This window comes from Symsagittifera roscoffensis, chromosome 5, assembly GCF_963678635.1.
Source record: "Symsagittifera roscoffensis chromosome 5, txSymRosc1.1, whole genome shotgun sequence".
Lineage (NCBI taxonomy): Eukaryota > Metazoa > Xenacoelomorpha > Acoela > Convolutidae > Symsagittifera > Symsagittifera roscoffensis.
Genome location: NC_087066.1, coordinates 5,563,464 through 5,583,898, shown reverse-complemented (window position 1 = coordinate 5,583,898; position 20,435 = coordinate 5,563,464). Strand labels below are relative to the sequence as shown.

At 40.3% G+C, this 20,435-nt stretch overlaps 1 protein-coding gene and 12 non-coding genes across 15 annotated transcripts in view; 12 read left to right on the top strand and 1 right to left on the bottom strand.

Annotated features, from left to right (window-relative positions):
* The window catches only part of LOC134846984 (xaa-Pro aminopeptidase ApepP-like), a 172,784-nt gene that overhangs the window by 127,730 nt on the left and 24,619 nt on the right, over window positions 1–20,435 (bottom strand). For all 3 annotated transcript variants that reach the window (XM_063864454.1, XM_063864456.1, XM_063864455.1), the window contains exon 7: window positions 15,830–16,133. In XM_063864454.1, coding sequence (XP_063720524.1) covers window positions 15,830–16,133 — 304 coding nt within the window. The remainder of the gene's footprint in view (window positions 1–15,829; window positions 16,134–20,435) is intronic.
* On the top strand, window positions 258–330 carry Trnar-ucg (transfer RNA arginine (anticodon UCG)). Its single transcript has one exon. It is a non-coding gene; the product is annotated as a tRNA-Arg (tRNA).
* Window positions 1,732–1,804, top strand: Trnar-ucg (transfer RNA arginine (anticodon UCG)). The gene has a single exon. It is a non-coding gene; the product is annotated as a tRNA-Arg (tRNA).
* Window positions 2,472–2,544, top strand: Trnar-ucg (transfer RNA arginine (anticodon UCG)). The gene has a single exon. It is a non-coding gene; the product is annotated as a tRNA-Arg (tRNA).
* On the top strand, window positions 3,458–3,530 carry Trnar-ucg (transfer RNA arginine (anticodon UCG)). Its single transcript has one exon. It is a non-coding gene; the product is annotated as a tRNA-Arg (tRNA).
* On the top strand, window positions 4,198–4,270 carry Trnar-ucg (transfer RNA arginine (anticodon UCG)). The gene has a single exon. It is a non-coding gene; the product is annotated as a tRNA-Arg (tRNA).
* On the top strand, window positions 6,143–6,215 carry Trnar-ucg (transfer RNA arginine (anticodon UCG)). The gene has a single exon. It is a non-coding gene; the product is annotated as a tRNA-Arg (tRNA).
* Window positions 6,883–6,955, top strand: Trnar-ucg (transfer RNA arginine (anticodon UCG)). The gene has a single exon. It is a non-coding gene; the product is annotated as a tRNA-Arg (tRNA).
* On the top strand, window positions 8,111–8,183 carry Trnal-uag (transfer RNA leucine (anticodon UAG)). The gene has a single exon. It is a non-coding gene; the product is annotated as a tRNA-Leu (tRNA).
* Window positions 9,092–9,164, top strand: Trnar-ucg (transfer RNA arginine (anticodon UCG)). The gene has a single exon. It is a non-coding gene; the product is annotated as a tRNA-Arg (tRNA).
* Window positions 9,339–9,411, top strand: Trnar-ucg (transfer RNA arginine (anticodon UCG)). The gene has a single exon. It is a non-coding gene; the product is annotated as a tRNA-Arg (tRNA).
* Window positions 10,326–10,398, top strand: Trnal-uag (transfer RNA leucine (anticodon UAG)). Its single transcript has one exon. It is a non-coding gene; the product is annotated as a tRNA-Leu (tRNA).
* Trnal-uag (transfer RNA leucine (anticodon UAG)) lies at window positions 12,050–12,122 on the top strand. Its single transcript has one exon. It is a non-coding gene; the product is annotated as a tRNA-Leu (tRNA).

Here is a 20,435-nt window from a genome sequence, read left to right as displayed (position 1 = left end):
CAAATTCCAACATCCGCAAGGCCTAACGGATAAGGCGTATCACTTCGAATCAGAAGATTGGGGGTTCGAATCCCTCTGTGGTCGACTTTTCATTTTTTGAGAAGATAAAATCAGATAACGCACAGCAGATAAAACATAATGATTGACAGCAAGGAACTTCTCCGCTAGCTAATGTTTCAGAAAAAATTTCTCATCCAAGCAGTAAAACAACGGAAGCCAGAGCAGTTTAAATCTAACCAATTCGAAAACCTTTCAAAGGCAGCATGGCCTAACGGATAAGGCGTCTGACTTCGAATCAGAAGATTGAGGGTTCGAATCCCTCTGTGGTCGAATTTTATTTTTTGCGGAGGTAATTTCCGATTATGCACACCAGACCAAAACATCATGATTGACAAGCAAAAAAACTTCTGCGCCAATTAAATTTTCCCAAAAATTTGCTCATCTTAGCAGTAAAACAACGGCATCCAGAGCATTTTAAATCTACCCACTTCGGAAACCTTCTAACGGCCACATGTCCTAACGGATAAGGCTTCTGACTTAGAATTAGAAGATTGGGGGTTCGAATCCCTGTGTGGTCGACTTTTCATTTTTTGAGAAGGTAAATTCAGATAACGCACAGCAGATAAAACATAATGATTGACAGCAGGGAACTTCTCCGCTAGCTAATGTTTCAGAAAATTTGCTCATCTAAGCAGGAAAACAACGGCATCTTGAGCGTTTCAAATCTACACAATTCGACAAATTCCAACATCCGCAAGGCCTAACGGATAAGGCGTCTCACTTCGAATCAGAAGATAGGGGGTTCGAATCCCTCTGTGGTCGACTTTTCATTTTTTGAGAAGGTAAATTCAGATAACGCACAGCAGATAAAACATAATGATTGACAGCAAGGAACTTCTCCGCTAGCTAATGTTTCAGAAAATTTGCTCATCTAAGCAGGAAAACAACGGCATCTTCAGCGTTTCAAATCTACACAATTCGACAGATTCCAACATCCGCAAGGCCTAACGGATCAGGCTTCTGACTTCGAATCAGAAGATTGGGGGTTCGAATCCCTCTGTGGTCGACTTTTCATTTTTTGAGAAGATAAATTCAGATAACGCACAGCAGATAAAACATAATGATTGACAGCAAGGAACTTCTCCGCTAGCTAATGTTTCAGAAATTTTGCTCATCTAAGCAGGAAAACAACGGCATCTTGAGCGTTTCAAATCTACACAATTCGACAAATTCCAACATCCGCAAGGCCTAACGGATAAGGCGTCTCACTTCGAATCAGAAGATAGGGGGTTCGAATCCCTCTGTGGTCGACTTTTCATTTTTTGAGAAGATAAATTCAGATAACGCACAGCAGATAAAACATAATGATTGACAGCAAGGAACTTCTCCGCTAGCTAATGTTTCAGAAAATTTGCTCATCCAAGCAGTAAAACAACGGAAGCCAGAGCAGTTTAAATCTACCCATTTCGAAAACCTTTCAAAGGCAGCATGGCATAACGGATAAGGCGTCTGACTTTGAATCAGAAGATTGGGGGTTCGAATCCCTCTGTGGTCGAATTTTGTTTTTTGCGGAGGTAATTTCCGATTATGCACACCAGATAAAAACATCATGATTGACAAGCAAAAAAAACTTCTGCGCCAATTAAATTTTCCCAAAAATTTGCTCATCTTAGCAGAAAAACAACGGCATCCAGAGCATTTTAAATCTACCCACTTCGGAAACCTTCTAACGGCCGCATGGCCTAACGGATAAGTCGTCTGACTTCGAATCAGAAGATTGGGGGTTCGAATCCCTTTGTGGTCGACTTTTCATTTTTTGAGAAGGTAAATTCAGATAATGCACAGCAGATAAAAAAGATAATGATTGACAGCAAAGAACTTCTCCGCTAGCTAATGTTTCAGAAAAATTTGCTCATCTAAGCAGGAAAACAACGGCATCTTCAGCGTTTCAAATCTACACAATTCGACAGATTCCAACATCCGCAAGGCCTAACGGATCAGGCTTCTGACTTCGAATCAGAAGATTGGGTGTTCGAATCCCTCTGTGGTCGACTTTTCATTTTTTGAGAAGATAAATTCAGATAACGCACAGCAGATAAAACATAATGATTGACAGCAAGGAACTTCTCCGCTAGCTAATGTTTCAGAAAATTTGCTCATACAAGCAGTAAAACAACGGAAGCCAGAGCAGTTTAAATCTACCCATTTCGAAAACCTTTCAAAGGCAGCATGGCATAACGGATAAGGCGTCTGACTTCGAATCAGAAGATTGGGGGTTCGAATCCCTCTGTGGTCGAATTTTGTTTTTTGCGGAGGTAATTTCCGATTACGCACACCAGATAAAAACATCATGATTGACAAGCAAAAAAACTTCTGCGCCAATTAAATTTTCCCGAAAATTTGGTCATCTTAGCAGAAAAACAACGGCATCCAGAGCATTTTAAATCTACCCACTTCGGAAACCTTCTAACGGCCGCATGGCCTAACGGATAAGGCGTCTGACTTCGAATCAGAAGATTGGGGGTTCGAATCCCTTTGTGGTCGACTTTTCATTTTTTGAGAAGGTAAATTCAGATAATGCACAGCAGATAAAAAAGATAATGATTGACAGCAAGGAACTTCTCCGCTAGCTAATGTTTCAGAAAAATTTGCTCATCTAAGCAGAAAAACCAACGGCATCTTCAGCGTTTCAAATCTACACAATTCGATAGATTCCAACATCCGCAAGGCCTAACGGATCAGGCGTCTGACTTCGAATCAGAAGATTGGGGGTTCGAATCCCTCTGTGGTCGACTTTTCATTTTTTGAGAAGATAAATTCAGATAACGCAAAGCAGATAAAACATAATGATTGACAGTAAGGAACTTCTCCGCTAGCTAATGTTTCAGAAAATTTGCTCATCCAAGCAGTAAAACAACGGAAGCCAGAGCAGTTTAAATCTACCCATTTCGAAAACCTTTCAAAGGCAGCATGGCATAACGGATAAGGCGTCTGACTTCGAATCAGAAGATTGGGGGTTCGAATCCCTCTGTGGTCGACTTTTCATTTTTTGAGAAGATAAATTCAGATAACGCACAGCAGATAAAACATAATGATTGACAGCAAGGAACTTCTCCGCTAGCTAATGTTTCAGAAAATTTGCTCATCCAAGCAGTAAAGCAACGGAAGCCAGAGCAGTTTAAATCTACCCATTTCGAAAACCTTTCAAAGGCAGCATGGCATAACGGATAAGGCGTCTGACTTCGAATCAGAAGATTGGGGGTTCGAATCCCTCTGTGGTCGAATTTTGTTTTTTGCGGAGGTAATTTCCGATTACGCACACCAGATAAAAACATCATGATTGACAAGCAAAAAAACTTCTGCGCCAATTAAATTTTCCCGAAAATTTGGTCATCTCAGCAGAAAAACAACGGCATCCAGAGCATTTTAAATCTACCCACTTCGGAAACCTTCTAACGGCCGCATGGCCTAACGGATAAGGCGTCTGACTTCGAATCAGAAGATTGGGGGTTCGAATCCCTTTGTGTTCGACTTTTCATTTTTTGAGAAGGTAAATTCAGATAATGCACAGCAGATAAAAAAGATAATGATTGACAGCAAGGAACTTCTCCGCTAGCTAATGTTTCAGAAAAATTTGCTCATCTAAGCAGGAAAACAACGGCATCTTCAGCGTTTCAAATCTACACAATTCGGCAGATTCCAACATCCGCAAGGCCTAACGGATCAGGCGTCTGACTTCGAATCAGAAGATTGGGGGTTCGAATCCCTCTGTGGTCGACTTTTCATTTTTTGAGAAGATAAATTCAGATAACGCACAGCAGATAAAACATAATGATTGACAGCAAGGAACTTCTCCGCTAGCTAATGTTTCAGAAAATTTGCTCATCCAAGCAGTAAAGCAACGGAAGCCAGAGCAGTTTAAATCTACCCATTTCGAAAACCTTTCAAAGGCAGCATGGCATAACGGATAAGGCGTCTGACTTCGAATCAGAAGATTGGGGGTTCGAATCCCTCTGTGGTCGAATTTTGTTTTTTGCGGAGGTAATTTCCGATTACGCACACCAGATAAAAACATCATGATTGACAAGCAAAAAAACTTCTGCGCCAATTAAATTTTCCCGAAAATTTGGTCATCTTAGCAGAAAAACAACGGCATCCAGAGCATTTTAAATCTAGCCACTTCGGAAACCTTCTAACGGCCGCATGGCCTAACGGATAAGGCGTCTGACTTCGAATCAGAAGATTGGGGGTTCGAATCCCTTTGTGGTCGACTTTTCATTTTTTGAGAAGGTAAATTCAGATAATGCACAGCAGATAAAAAAGATAATGATTGACAGCAAGGAACTTCTCCGCTAGCTAATGTTTCAGAAAAATTTGCTCATCTAAGCAGGAAAACAACGGCATCTTCAGCGTTTCAAATCTACACAATTCGACAGATTCCAACATCCGCAAGGCCTAACGGATCAGGCGTCTGACTTCGAATCAGAAGATTGGGGGTTCGAATCCCTCTGTGGTCGACTTTTCATTTTTTGAGAAGATAAATTCAGATAACGCACAGCAGATAAAACATAATGATTGACAGCAAGGAACTTCTCCGCTAGCTAATGTTTCAGAAAACTTGCTCATCCAAGCAGTAAAACAACGGAAGCCAGAGCAGTTTAAATCTACCCATTTCGAAAACCTTTCAAAGGCAGCATGGCATAACGGATAAGGCGTCTGACTTCGAATCAGAAGATTGGGGGTTCGAATCCCTCTGCGGTCCGAATTTTATTTTTTGAGGAGGTAATTTCCGATTATGCACACCAGATAAAAACATCATGATTGACAGCAAAAAACTGCGCCAATTAATTATTCCCAAAAATTTGCTCATCTTAGCAGTAAAACAACGGAAGCCAGAGCATTTTAAATCTGCTCATTTCGAAAAACTTTCAATGGCCGCATGGCCTAACGGATAAGGCGTCTGACTTCGAATCAGATGATTGGAGGTTCGAACCTCTCTGTGGTCGACTTTTCATTTTTTGAGAAGGTAAATTCAGATAATGCACAGCAGATAAAAAAGATAATGATTGACAGCAAAGAACTTCTCCGCTAGCTAATGTTTCAGAAAATTTGCTCATGCAAGCAGTAAAACAACGGAAGCCAGAGCAGTTTAAATCTACCGATTTCGAAAACCTTTCAAAGGCAGCATGGCATAACGGATAAGGCGTCTGACTTCGAATGCCTCTGTGGTCGAATTATATTTTTTGAGGAGGTAATTTCCGATTATGCACACCAGATAAAAACATCATGATTGACAGCAAAAAACTGCGCCAATTAAATTTTCCCAAAAATTTGCTCATCTTAGCAGTAAAACAACGGAAGCCAGAGCATTTTAAATCTGCTCATTTCGAAAACCTTCTAACGGCCGCATGGCCTAACGGATGAGGCGTCTGACTTCGAATCAGAGGATTGGGGGTTCGAATCCCTTTGTGGTCGACTTTTCATTTTTTGAGAAGGTAAATTCAGATAATGCACAGCAGATAAAAAAGATAATGATTGACAGCAAAGAACTTCTCCGCTAGCTAATGTTTCAGAAAAATTTGCTCATCTAAGCAGGAAAACAACGGCATCTTCAGCGTTTCAAATCTACACAATTCGACAGATTCCAACATCCGCAAGGCCTAACGGATCAGGCTTCTGACTTCGAATCAGAAGATTGGGGGTTCGAATCCCTCTGTGGTCGACTTTTCATTTTCTGAGAAGATAAATTCAGATAACGCACAGCAGATAAAACATAATGATTGACAGCAAGGAACTTCTCCGCTAGCTAATGTTTCAGAAAATTTGCTCATCCAAGCAGTAAAACAACGGAAGCCAGAGCAGTTTAAATCTACCCATTTCGAAAACCTTTCAAAGGCAGCATGGCATAACGGATAAGGCGTCTGACTTCGAATCAGAAGATTGGGGGTTCGAATCCCTCTGTGGTCGAATTTTGTTTTTTGCGGAGGTAATTTCCGATTACGCACACCAGATAAAAACATCATGATTGACAAGCAAAAAAACTTCTGCGCCAATTTAATTTTCCCAAAAATTTGGTCATCTTAGCAGAAAAACAACGGCATCCAGAGCATTTTAAATCTACCCACTTCGGAAACCTTCTAACGGCCGCATGGCCTAACGGATAAGGCGTCTGACTTCGAATCAGAAGATTGGGGGTTCGAATCCCTTTGTGGTAGACTTTTCATTTTTTGAGAAGGTAAATTCAGATAATGCACAGCAGATAAAAAAGATAATGATTGACAGCAAAGAACTTCTCCGCTAGCTAATGTTTCAGAAAAATTTGCTCATCTAAGCAGGAAAACAACGGCATCTTCAGCGTTTCAAATCTACACAATTCGACAGATTCCAACATCCGCAAGGCCTAACGGATCAGGCTTCTGACTTCGAATCAGAAGATTGGGGGTTCGAATCCCTCTGTGGTCGACTTTTCATTTTCTGAGAAGATAAATTCAGATAACGCACAGCAGATAAAACATAATGATTGACAGCAAGGAACTTCTCCGCTAGCTAATGTTTCAGAAAATTTGCTCATCCAAGCAGTAAAACAACGGAAGCCAGAGCAGTTTAAATCTACCCATTTCGAAAACCTTTCAAAGGCAGCATGGCATAACGGATAAGGCGTCTGACTTCGAATCAGAAGATTGGGGGTTCGAATCCCTCTGTGGTCGAATTTTGTTTTTTGCGGAGGTAATTTCCGATTACGCACACCAGATAAAAACATCATGATTGACAAGCAAAAAAACTTCTGCGCCAATTAAATTTTCCCAAAAATTTGGTCATCTTAGCAGAAAAACAACGGCATCCAGAGCATTTTAAATCTACCCACTTCGGAAACCTTCTAACGGCCGCATGGCCTAACGGATAAGGCGTCTGACTTCGAATCAGAAGATTGGGGGTTCGAATCCCTTTGTGGTCGACTTTTCATTTTTTGAGAAGGTAAATTCAGATAATGCACAGCAGATAAAAAAGATAATGATTGACAGCAAGGAACTTCTCCGCTAGCTAATGTTTCAGAAAAATTTGCTCATCTAAGCAGAAAAACCAACGGCATCTTCAGCGTTTCAAATCTACACAATTCGATAGATTCCAACATCCGCAAGGCCTAACGGATCAGGCGTCTGATTCGAATCAGAAAATTGGGGGTTCGAATCCCTCTGTGGTCGAATTTTATTTTTTGAGGAGGTAATTTCTGATTATGCACACCAGATAAAAACATCATGATTGACAGCAAAAAACTGCGCCAATTAAATTTTTTCAAAAATTTGCTCATCTTTGCAGTAAAACAACTGAAGCCAGAGCATTTTAAATCTGCTCATTACGAAAACCTTTCAATGGCCGCATGGCCTAACAGATAAGGCGTCTGACTTCGAATCAGATGATTGGAGGTTCGAACCTCTCTGTGGACGACTTTTAATTTTTTGAGAAGGTATTTTCAGATAATGCACAGCAGATAAAAAAGATAATGATTGACAGCAAGGAACTTCTCCGCTAGCTAATGTTTCAGAAAAAATTGCTCATCTAAGCAGGAAAACAACGGCATCTCTAGCGTTTCAAATCTACACAATTCGACAGATTCCAACATCCGCAAGGCCTAACGGATAAGGCGTCTCACTTCGATTCAGAAGATATGGGGTTCGAATCCCTCTGTGGTCGACTTTTCATTTTTTGAGAAGATAAATTCAAATAACGCACAGCAGATAAAACATAATGATTGACACAAGGAACTTCTCCGCTAGCTAATGTTTCAGAAAAATTTTCTCATCCAAGCAGTAAAACAACGGCATCCAGAGCATTTTAAATCTACCCATTTCGAAAACCTTCCAACGGCCGCATGGTCTAACGGATAAGGCGTCTGACTTCGAATCAGAAGATTGCAGGTTCGAATCCCTCTGTGGTCGAATTTTCATTTTTTGAGAAGGTAGTTTCCGATTATGCACACCAGATAAAAACATCACGATTGACAGCAAAATACTTCTGCGCTAACTAAATTTTCCCAAAAATTTGCTCATCTTAGCAGTAAAACAACGTATCCAGAGCATTTTAAATCTACCTATTTCGAAAACCTTCTATCGGCCACATGTCCTAACGGATAAGGCTTCTGACTTAGAATCAGAAGATTGGGGGTTCGAATCCCTCTGTGGTCGACTTTTCATTTTTTGAGAAGGTATTTTCAGATAATGCACATCAGATAAAACATAATGATTGACAGCAAGGAACTTCTCCGCTAGCTAATGTTTCAGAAAATTTGCTCATGCAAGCAGTAAAACAACGGCATCTTGAGCGTTTCAAATCTACACAACTCGACAGATTCCAGCATCCGCAAGGCCTAACGGAGAAGGCGTCTGACTTCGAATCAGAAGATTGGGGGTTCGAATCCCTCTGTGGTCGACTTTTCATTTTTTAAGAAGGTAAATTCAGATAACGCACAGCAGATAAAACATAATGATTGACAGCAAGGAACTTCTCAGCTAGCTAATGTTTCAGAAAATTTGCTCATGCAAGCAGTAAAACAACGGCAGCCAGAGCATTTTAAATCTACCCATTTCAAAAATCTTTCAATGGCCGTATGGCCAAATGGATAAGGCGTATGACTTCAAATCAGATGATTGGAGGTTCGAATCCCTCTGTGGACGACTTTTCATTTTTTGAGAAGGTATTTTCAGATAATGCACAGCAGATAAAAAGATAATGATTGACAGCAATGAACTTCTCCGCTAGCTAATGTTTCAGAAAAATTTGCTCATCTAAGCAGGAAAACAACGGCATCTTGAGCGTTTCAAATCTACACAATTCGACAGATTCCAACATCCGCAAGGCCTAACGGATAAGGCGTCTGACTTCGAATCAGAAGATTGGGGGTTCGAATCCCTCTGTGGTCGATTTTTCATTTTTTGAGAAGATAAATTCAGATAACGCACAGCAGATAAAACATAATGATTGACAGCAAGGAACTTCTCCGCTAGCTAATGTTTCAGAAAAATTTGCTCATCCAAGCAGTAAAACAACGGAAGCCAGAGCAGTTTAAATCTACCCATTTCGAAAACCTTTCAAAGGCCGCATGGCCTAACGGATAAGGCGTCTGACTTCGAATCAGAAGATTGGGGGTTTGAATCCCTCTGTGGGCGAATTTTATTTTTTGAGGAGGTAATTTCCGATTATGCACACCAGATAAAAACATCATGATTGACAGCAAAAAAACTTCTGCGCCAATTAAATTTTCCCAAAAATCTGCTCATTTTAGCAGTAAAACAACGGCATCCAGAGCATTTTAAATCTACCCACTTCGGAAACCTTCTAACGGCCGCATGGCCTAACGGATAAGGCGTCTGACTTCGAATCAGAAGATTGGGGGTTCGAATCCCTTTGTGGTCGACTTTTCATTTTTTGAGAAGGTAAAATCAGATCAAGCACAGCAGATAAAAAGATAATGATTGACAGCAATGAACTTCTCCGCTAGCTAATGGTTCAGAAAATTTGCTCATGCAAGCGGTAAAACAACGGCAGCCAGAGCATTTTAAATCTACCCATTTCGAATAACCATTCAATGGCCGAATGGCCAAACGGATAAGGCGTCTGACTTCGAATCAGATGATTGGAGGTTCGACTCCCTCTGTGGACGACTTTTTTTATTTTTTGAGAAGGTATTTTCAGATAATGCAGATCAGATAAAAAGATAATGATTGACAGCAATGAACTTCTCCGCTAGCTAATGTTTCAGAAAAAATTGCTCATCTAAGCAGGAAAACAACGGCATCTTGAGCGTTTCAAATCTACACAATTCGACAGATTCCAACATCCGCAAGGCCTAACGGATAAGGCGTCTCACTTCGAATCAGAAGATAGGGGGTTCGAATCCCTCTGTGGTCGACTTTTCATTTTTTGAGAAGATAAATTCAAATAACGCACAGCAGATAAAACATAATGATTGACACAAGGAACTTCTCCGCTAGCTAATGTTTCAGAAAAATTTTCTCATCCAAGCAGAAAAACAACGGCATCCAGAGCATTTTAAATCTACCCATTTCGAAAACCTTCCAACGGCCGCATGGTCTAACGGATAAGGCGTCTGACTTCCAATCAGAAGATTGCAGGTTCGAATCCCTCTGTGGTCGAATTTTCATTTTTTGAGAAGGTAATTTCCGATTATGCACACCAGATAAAAACATCACGATTGACAGCAAAATACTTCTGCGCTAACTAAATTTTCCCAAAAATTTGCTCATCTTAGCAGTAAAACAACGGCATCCAGAGCATTTTAAATCTACCCACTTCGGAAACCTTCTAACGGCCACATGTCCTAACGGATAAGGCTTCTGACTTAGAATCAGAAGATTGGGGGTTCGAATCCCTCTGTGGTCGACTTTTCATTTTTTGAGAAGGTAAATTCAGATAACGCACAGCAGATAAAACATAATGATTGACAGCAAGGAACTTCTCCGCTAGCTAATGTTTCAGAAAATTTGCTCATGCAAGCAGTAAAACAACGGCATCTTGAGCGTTTCAAATCTGCACAACTCGACAGATTCCAACATCCGCAAGGCCTAACGGAGAAGGCGTCTGACTTCGAATCAGAAGATTGGGGGTTCGAATCCCTCTGTGGTCGATTTTTCATTTTTTAAGAAGGTAAATTCAGATAACGCACAGCAGATAAAACATAATGATTGACAGCAAGGAACTTCTCCGCTAGCTAATGTTTCAGAAAAATTTGCTCATCCAAGCAGTAAAACAACGGAAGCCAGAGCAGTTTAAATCTACCCATTTCGAAAACTTTTCAAAGGCCGCATGGCCTAACGGATAAGGCATCTGACTTCGAATCAGAAAATTGGAGGTTCGAATCCCTGTGGTCGAATTTTATTTTTTGAGGAGGTAATTTCCGATTAATGCACACCAGATAAAAACATCATGATTGACAGCAAAAAACTTCTGCGCCAATTAAATTTTCCCAAAAATTTGCTCATCTTAGCAGTAAAACAACGGAAGCCAGAGCAGTTTAAATCTACCCATTTCGAGAACCTTTCAAAGGCCGCATGGCCTAACGGATAAGGCGTCTGACTTCGCATCAGAAGATTGGGGGTTCGAATCCCTCTGAAAAGTCGACCACAGCAAGGAACTGCTTTGACAACTTAAATTTTCACAAAATTTATCTCATCCAAACAACAATACACTGGCTCACGAACATGCTATATGTACAAGTTTTGACAACCCTTCAACGGTCGCTTGATTTTACGGATTACGTATCTCAATTTGAGTCAGGAAACGTTAATATGTGTCCCTCTGTCGTCGACTGTTCAGTTAATGAGAATGTATTTTTAGACTTTTCACGGCAGAAAAAATACATATGTAATAGCACAGAACTGCCATACAAGCTGATTTTTCGAAACTTAAGCTCATCTAAGTAACACAACACTAACATCCAGAGAAATTTGGATACATCCTATTTTCAGGCTATTCCCAGTAAACAAAAAATTCACACTTGATAGCAAAGAATTGCTATAACCAGCACAATTCATATCAAAACGTTTTGACTGTCTTTCAATTGCCACATGGCCCAATGGATAACGCGCGGACTTCAAATCAGAAGATTGGGGGTTCGAATCCCTCTGTGGTCGAATTTTATTTTTTGCGGAGGTAATTTTCGATTATGCACACCAGATAAAAACATCATGATTGACAAGCAAAAAAACTTCTGCGCCAATTAAATTTTCCCAAAAATTTGCTCATCTTAGCAGAAAAACAACGGCATCCAGAGCATTTTAAATCTACCCATTTCGAAAACCTTCCAACGGCCGCATGGTCTAACGGATAAGGCGTCTGACTTCGAATCCCTCTGTGGTCGAATTTTCATTTTTTGAGAGGGTAATTTCCGATTATGCACACCACATAAAAACATCACGATTGACAGCAAAATACTTCTGCGCTAACTAAATTTTCCCAAAAATTTGCTCATCTTAGCAGTAAAACAACGGCATCCAGAGCATTTTAAATCTACCCACTTCGGAAACCTTCTAACGGCCACATGTCCTAACGGATAAGGCTTCTGACTTAGAATCAGAAGATTGGGGGTTCGAATCCCTCTGTGGTCGACTTTTCATTTTTTGAGAAGGTAAATTCAGATAACGCACAGCAGATAAAACATAATGATTGACAGCAAGGAACTTCTCCGCTAGCTAATGTTTCAGAAAATTTGCTCGTGCAAGCAGTAAAACAACGGCATCTTGAGCGTTTCAAATCTACACAACTCGACAGATTCCAACATCCGCAAGGCCTAACGGAGAAGGCGTCTGACTTCGAATCAGAAGATTGGGGGTTCGAATCCCTCTGTGGTCGACTTTTCATTTTTTAAGAAGGTAAATTCAGATAACGCACAGCAGATAAAACATAATGATTGACAGCAAGGAACTTCTCAGCTAGCTAATGTTTCAGAAAATTTGCTCATGCAAGCAGTAAAACAACGGCAGCCAGATTATTTTAAATCTACCCATTTCGAAAATCTTGCAATGGCAGCATGGCCAAACGGATAAGGCGTATGACTTCAAATCAGCTGATTGGAGGTTCGAATCCCTCTGTGGACAACTTTTCATTTTTTGAGAAGGTATTTTCAGATAATGCACAGCAGATAAAAAGATAATGATTGACAGCAAGGAACTTCTCCGCTAGCTAATGTGTCAGAAAAATTTGCTCATCTAAGCAGGAAAACAACGGCATTTTGAGCGTTTCAAATCTACACAACTCGATAGATTCCAACATCCGCAAGGCCTAACGGATAAGGCGTCTGACTTCGAATCAGAAGATTGGGGGTTCGAATCCCTCTGTGGTCGACTTTTCATTTTTGAGAAGATAAATTCAGATAACGCACAGCAGATAAAACATAATGATTGACAGCAAGGAACTTCTCCGCTAGCTAATGTTTCAGAAAAATTTGCTCATCCAAGCAGTAAAACAACGGAAGCCAGAGCAGTTTAAATATACCCATTTCGAAAACTTTTCAAAGGCCGCATGGCCTAACGGATAAGGCGTCTGACTTCGAATCAAAAAATTGGAGGTTCGAATCCCTCTGTGGTCGAATTTTATTTTTTGAGGAGGTAATTTCCGATTAATGCACACCAGATAAAAACATCATGATTGACAGCAAAAAACTTCTGCGCCAATTAAATTTTCCCAAAAATTTGTTCATCTCAGCAGTAAAACAACGGAAGCCAGAGCAGTTTAAATCTACCCATTTCGAAAACCTTTCAAAGGCCGCATGGCCTAACGGATAAGGCGTCTGACTTCAAATCAGATGATTGGAGGTTCGAATCCCTCTGTGGACGACTTTTCATTTTTTGAGAAGGTATTTTCAGATAATGCACATCAGATAAAATGATAATGATTCACAGCAAGGAACTTCTCCGCTAGCTAACGTTTCAGAAAAATTTGCTCATCTAAGCAGGAAAACAACGGCATCTTGAGCGTTTCAAATCTACACAACTCGATAGATTCCAACATCCGCAAGGCCTAACGGATAAGGCGTCTGACGTCGAATCAGAAGATTGGGGGTTCGAATCCCTCTGTGGTCGACTTTTCATTTTTTGAGAAGATAAATTCAGATAACGCACAGCAGATAAAACATAATGATTGACAGCAAGGAACTTCTCCGCTAGCTAATGTTTCAGAAAAATTTGCTCATCCAAGCAGTAAAACAACGGAAGCCAGAGCAGTTTAAATCTACCCATTTCGAAAACTTTTCAAAGGCCGCATGGCCTAACGGATAAGGCGTCTGATTTCGAATCAGAAAATTGGAGGTTCGAATCCCTCTGTGGTCGAATTTTATTTTTTGAGGAGGTAATTTCTGATTAATGCACACCAGATAAAAACATCATGATTGACAGCAAAAAACTTCTGCGCCAATTAAATTTTCCCAAAAATTTGCTCATCTCAGCAGTAAATCAACGGAAGCCAGAGCAGTTTAAATCTACCCATTTCGAAAACCTTTCAAAGGCCGCATGGCCTAACGGATAAGGCGTCTGACTTCAAATCAGATGATTGGAGGTTCGAATCCCTCTGTGGACGACTTTTCATTTTTTGAGAAGGTATTTTCAGATAATGCACATCAGATAAAAAGATAATGATTCACAGCAAGGAACTTCTCCGCTAGCTAACGTTTCAGAAAAATTTGCTCATCTAAGCAGGAAAACAACGGCATCTTGAGCAGTTCAAATCTAAACAATTCGACAGATACCAACATCCGCAAGGCCTAACGGATAAGGCGTCTGACTTCGAATCAGAAAATTGGAGGTTCGAATCCCTCTGTGGTCGAATTTTATTTTTTGAGGAGGTAATTTCCGATTAATGCACACCAGATAAAAACATCATGATTGACAGCAAAAAACTTCTGCGCCAATTAAATTTTCCCAAAAATTTTTTCATCTTAGCAGTAAAACAACGGAAGCCAGAGCAGTTTAAATCTACCCATTTCGAAAACCTTTCAAAGGCCGCATGGCCTAACGGATAAGGCGTCTGACTTCGCATCAGAAGATTGGGGGTTCGAATCCCTCTGAAAAGTCGACCACAGCAAGGAACTGCTATGACAACTTAAATTTTCACAAAATTTATCTCATCCAAACAACAATACACTGGCTCACGAACATGCTATATGTACAAGTTTTGACAACCCTTCAACGGATTACGTATCTCAATTTGAGTCAGGAAACGTTAATATGTGTCCCTCTGTCGTCGACTGTTCAGTTAATGAGAATGTATTTTTAGACTTTTCACGGCAGAAAAAATACATATGTAATAGCACAGAACTGCCATACAAGCTGATTTTTCGAAACTTAAGCTCATCTAAGTAACACAACACTAACATCCAGAGAAATTTGGATACATCCTATTTTCAGGCTATTCCCAGTAAACAAAAAATTCAAACTTGATAGCAAGGAATTGCTATAACCAGCACAATTCATATCAAAACGTTTTGACTGTCTTTCAATTGCCACATGGCCCAATGGATAACGCGCGGACTTCAAATCAGACGATAGTGCGTTCGTATTTCTCTGCGGTTGATTTTTCATTTCTTGAGAAGGTATTTTCAGAGAATTCACAGCATCTACACATCAAACTTGATAGCAAGGAACTGCTCTGCAAACTAATTGTACCAAACTTTAGCTCAATTAAACAACAGAACAGAAGCGAACAGAGCACTTAAGATTTACGCGTATCGACGACAACCTTCCAACGGTCGCATTGCCTATTCGATAAAGCATCTAACTTCGAATGCAATTATAGGGGTTCGAATCCCACTGTGGTCGAGATTTCGCATTCTTGAGAAGATTTTTTCAGACAAGTCACAGCAGATGGAAATATCATACTTGATAGCAATTAACTGATTAGCAACCTAACTTTGCACAAATTTCAGGCCAATTTAACAAAAAAACACTAGCAACCACAACACTTGAAGCTTACACATTCCAACGACCGCATGACCTAACGGAGAAGGCGTCTTTCTTGGAATCAGCACATTGGGGGTTCAAATCCCTCTATGGTCGATTTTTCAATTAAGGAAAAGTTACTTTCAAAAAAGGAATTTTAGCGCCAATATGTACTAATTTTGACTGAGGAGCGCGCGCTAAAAAATTAATTTTTAATAATCGAAAAGTGCACTGTAACAAACTTTTTCAAAATTTTGCCCACTATGCAGAAAAACAGAGTTCAGCATAAGGTCACATTGGGAACATAGAGCCTTAATAGTATTTTTGGAGAAAAATTAAGCGTAGAGCCATCACCACAGTCAAATTGAACGAACTAGACTAACCTTAAGCATTTTGGTCGGCGTGTTCTTCACCAGCAGAAGTTTTTCGTCTTTTCCAGTCACTGTGGATGCCAGCGCATGACTCACTTGCGGACCCATCCAGACCTTCAATTTCTGCTCCACGCATTTCTGGACCATCTCATCCAGTACTGTAAATACTTCCTCATATGGTTTTAAAACTACGCCTTCAAGGTGTTGTTTGACCTCTGAGGTGAGTTTTGATTGATTGACAAAGAGAAGTGGATTCTGATTGGCTGATATGATAGCGTAGGCAAAAAAGACTGGATTGAACTCAATATCTGATCCCCTGAAACAACAACAAAACTCTTTCCAACATTTGAAACGAAGCTTACAAACCAAGATGAAAAACGGCGAAATAATTGTTGTTTCCGTGAAGGTCAAAAGATCAACCTCAGATTCAAACCTCCTGGAAATAAACTTTCGATCTGCCTGTGATAGCTTGAATTTTTGCTTTCCAGCGAAGCCAAGCCGCAATTTTCAAACTGACTCAAAAATGATTAAAAGGAGCGTTACCTAATTTTAACCTTACTTTTCGAAAATTTCGCATATCAGCTCGAGCAACAGTTAAAAACAACATTTGAGCACTTTTCTTCTTTTTTTTCTGATCTTGCGAACTGCGGCAAACCTGGAAAATGATTGATGAAATCGCCAAATGGAAGAAAAATAATCGCCACACTTTCAACTCGGAAAAAAACAGAATTTCTTTTATGTAATTGTGAAAAATGTAGGTACTCGGTTTTTCATTAGATTCACGAAGTTAAAGTTTCAAAGACGTTTTAGGATTTTCTTGAGCAAGTATTGTGGCACTCCCGTATTGATAGTGCCAAGCAATCATATGATGGCTGGTTCAAATCGCACGTGCGCTGCAAATTGTAAGGTGAGTTGTTGCAAGTAAGTCATAGCTTAAAGGGAGCTGAATATATACGCTCATGTAAACCTAAGTAATTAACCTCCGACTTAGGCCTTCGGGCTCGTTAACTAAAAAAAGAAAGTTTTTCTGTACATGTTAACAAACTTCTATGAAATATGGCTCGAGCATCTTCACTATCTCTTGGCGGAACGTAGTTTGCTAGAATGCTCCGATTAGTTTCCTCAAACTTTTAGTCTCATAAAACATATAGCGCATTTTTTTTTTTGAAAATCTACAAATTTCAAAACTTAATTAATTAAAGAGGCAAATAAACTGGGAAATCAAAGTCTGTTTTCAACATAAAAAATTTGATAAAGCGTGTGATTTACTGCTCAAAAGCAAACTTCTGCAAGCATAACTAATGATAACGAAAATGGATTTCTGAAAACTTTCTATTGTTTCAGTAAAACCAAAGACCCATCTATGGACACTTTGGAAGCACAGAAACATGAGAACTCTAGAGGTAATGCCCACAGTCGATCGAGCAACAAAAAAGCAAAGATTCAGCGGCAAGAGGCTGCATTAAAAACTACATGATCTAATACCTAAAATCAGGCTCGTAATATCTTGCAAAACGTATAAAAAATGAAGTCACAAAGGTTACCGAAAAACGAATCGCTAGCATTTGGCATATCTCTCGGAGAATTCAAAAATCAATTGCATCAACAACTTATATGAATATTTTATCAAACAAACAAAATAATTGGTGCCGATGCATTTCAAACACAGAGGTCGAGCAGACATTCGCACCAATTGCGATGCAAAAAAACTAAAACTTCAGTTCAACTCCAAATGGTTTTCAAACCATGCCTGCAGCGGGCCCAGTCGCTCAGAAAACAAGCGATAAAACTATTTGTAAATCAAAGAGAAAATTAATACTTTTAAAATCACTAGCTTCTGAAAAGAAAAAACTTAAGAAAGCCTAACAATTTCAGTTGGTTTTAGAAGAGCTAACACAAGTTAGCTGGGAAGAAGACAATTCAATTGAAGAACAAATGTATCATTCAAAAAACGTTAACTTTTCATAAAACTTAAAGCGATTCAAAATCTGGAAACAATATTTTGGAAAATAAGAAAAGCCAAAAATTTACCAAGCTAGAGACATTTTATGTATTTTTTATTCTTATCCAAAAGAGTCTTGCGAGAATTATTAACGTTTTCTTAGAAAATTTTGCGTACGTACAATTTTAATTCATATGATAACAACGAATTTTCCAGAGAGAACTTTAACTCATATGAAAACAAGAGCAAGAAAGCGACTAAGATTCGAGAGGAATTAAAAGGCCCAAAACAGTCCAAAATTGCATGTAATAATTGAGAATGAAAAAATCTAAAGGCAACCACACAACTGGAAAAATTTTTAAATGGGATTTCGATTTTTATACTGTTGTATGAAACAAATAGTTCTTTTTGCTTTAATTGTTCAATCAAACAAGCATCAACTGTGCTAGCTTATTACTAATCAAAGGATCCAGACGACGCCGCCTTCCAGTGGTGGATCCGACATCTTGGGCCCCACCAAGATGCAAATGGCGTCAAGCCCCCCCTCCCATTGGGTCGGGAGAAGCTCCGAAGTCTCCGGGTTTTCGGTTACGGAGCGTCTGAAGCCGGCCAGGCTGCTCCGTCTGCTCATCCTTATACTACTACTCCGCTCCGGCATTAATCCAAACCCTGGTCCAGGGCCTTACTTTTGCTCCCCTTGCTCTTTCCGCATCAAACGCACCCAGCCCAGCGTCTGGTGCCACATCTGTGGTTACATTCACCTTAAATGTAGTGGTCTTACCCACCTTAACCAACACCACCTTGACTACTATTGCCCTACCTGTACCTCTACCTACATTTTACCTCCCCCAGGCACCAGGTCCTCTAACTTGACCACCCCCAACTCCCAAACTTGTTCAACTTCCCTAACCGCCCCCCAACCCCACCTCCCTAACCCCCTCCCCCTCCCACCCTTCCCACCTCCTCGAATAATAATTCCTCCTCCCAAAATCGCGCAAATCGTAATCGTGTAAATAGTGTAAATAACTCAAGTTCAAACAACCATTTTAATCATACTGCTGTTAATAATGTAAATAGTTCACCACACCCTGCCAAAGGCCTTTTAAAAATCCTTCAATTTAATTGCAACGGTATCTCCGGAAAAGCACCCGAAATTGCTGCTTTCTTATCTCAAAATCAAATTCATATTGCTGTCTTCCAAGAAACTAAATTAAGAAAGAAATCTCGAAACCCCTCACTTGGCTCACACTACACTTTAATTAGAAAAGATCGAGAAAAAGAAGGGGGCGGTCTTCTCATAGCCATACATGAGTCGATACAATACGAAGAAATAAATATTAACAACGATGGAACACTAGAGGCTATGGGCATATCAGTGGTAGCCAGTTCATCCAAGCTTCGTATTTATAATTTCTACATCCCCCCTCGCTCGAGCTGTCCCCCTGGTTACTCTGCGTCCCTTGCCGAACTACTTGAACCTGGGGACGCCTTAGTACTCGGAGATGCCAACGCACATTCACAACTATGGAACTCCAACATCGAGGAAGATCAACGCGGCTCTGTACTTAGCAATGAAATAACCGAATCCACCTTTGCTCCATTAAATGATGACACACAAACCAGAGTCCCTTTTAACTCAGAAAACCAACTCTCGTCACCAGATATTTCCCTCGCATCCCAATCGCTCTTACTCTCCACATCATGGACCCCAATTAAATCTCTAGGATCAGATCACCTACCCATTCTTCTAGAACTACCCTTGGATGATTTTATAAATTTTTCGCCTAAAAGGACTTTTGTAAATTTTTTAAAAGCAGATTGGATCAAATTCACAGAGGAAATTGAGGAGGGTTTCTTTTCAGCGGTTCCACCTTCCGGAGTTGCCGCTGGAGAGAAATTCTTGAGGGACCTGGTGCTCAGGGCAGCACGCCACCACATCCCCGCTGGCCGTATTCGCCACTTCACTCCCTCTCTTTCCCCCGAGTCCACTGCCCTAGCCGCCGAAAGAGATTTAAGCCGAAAACAAAATCTCCCCCCAGAAGTCATATCCCAACTGAACTGTAGACTCATGAAACAGACAGCAAAGGACAAAGAAAATAAATGGCGAGAATTCCTCCGGACTTGCGACTACCGCACTGGTGCCAGAAAGTTCTGGAAAGTGGTACGCTCCTTAAATGGATCTAAGCCCGTGGCAGGAAGACACCCCATTACTTTTGGTTCTAAACCCATACACTCACCTCGTGATATTACCAGCTCTTTTAACAAACAATTCACCAATGCCAGACCCCACGCCTCTGACAAACTCCTTCGTATAACGAGAAGAAAAATTGCCAAACTACCACTGTCAGACAGCCCAATTTTTACCCCTGAAAATACTAAACAAGCCATTGCAGACAGCAAACCATCGCGAGCGCTAGGTCCCGACGGCCTCTGTAATATCCATCTTAAACATCTCGGCCCACTTGCTACTCAATACTTAACATACCTTTTTAATATCTCTTTGTCCGAAAACATTATCCCCCAAATTTGGAAAAATTCAAAAATTGCACCGCTTCCAAAGCCCAATAAGGATCTTAAACAATCAACATCTTACAGACCTATATCCTTACTCTGCCCAGCAGTTAAAATTCTGGAGAGGCTCGTTCACCCCATCTTTACCAAACATCTCCCCAACGC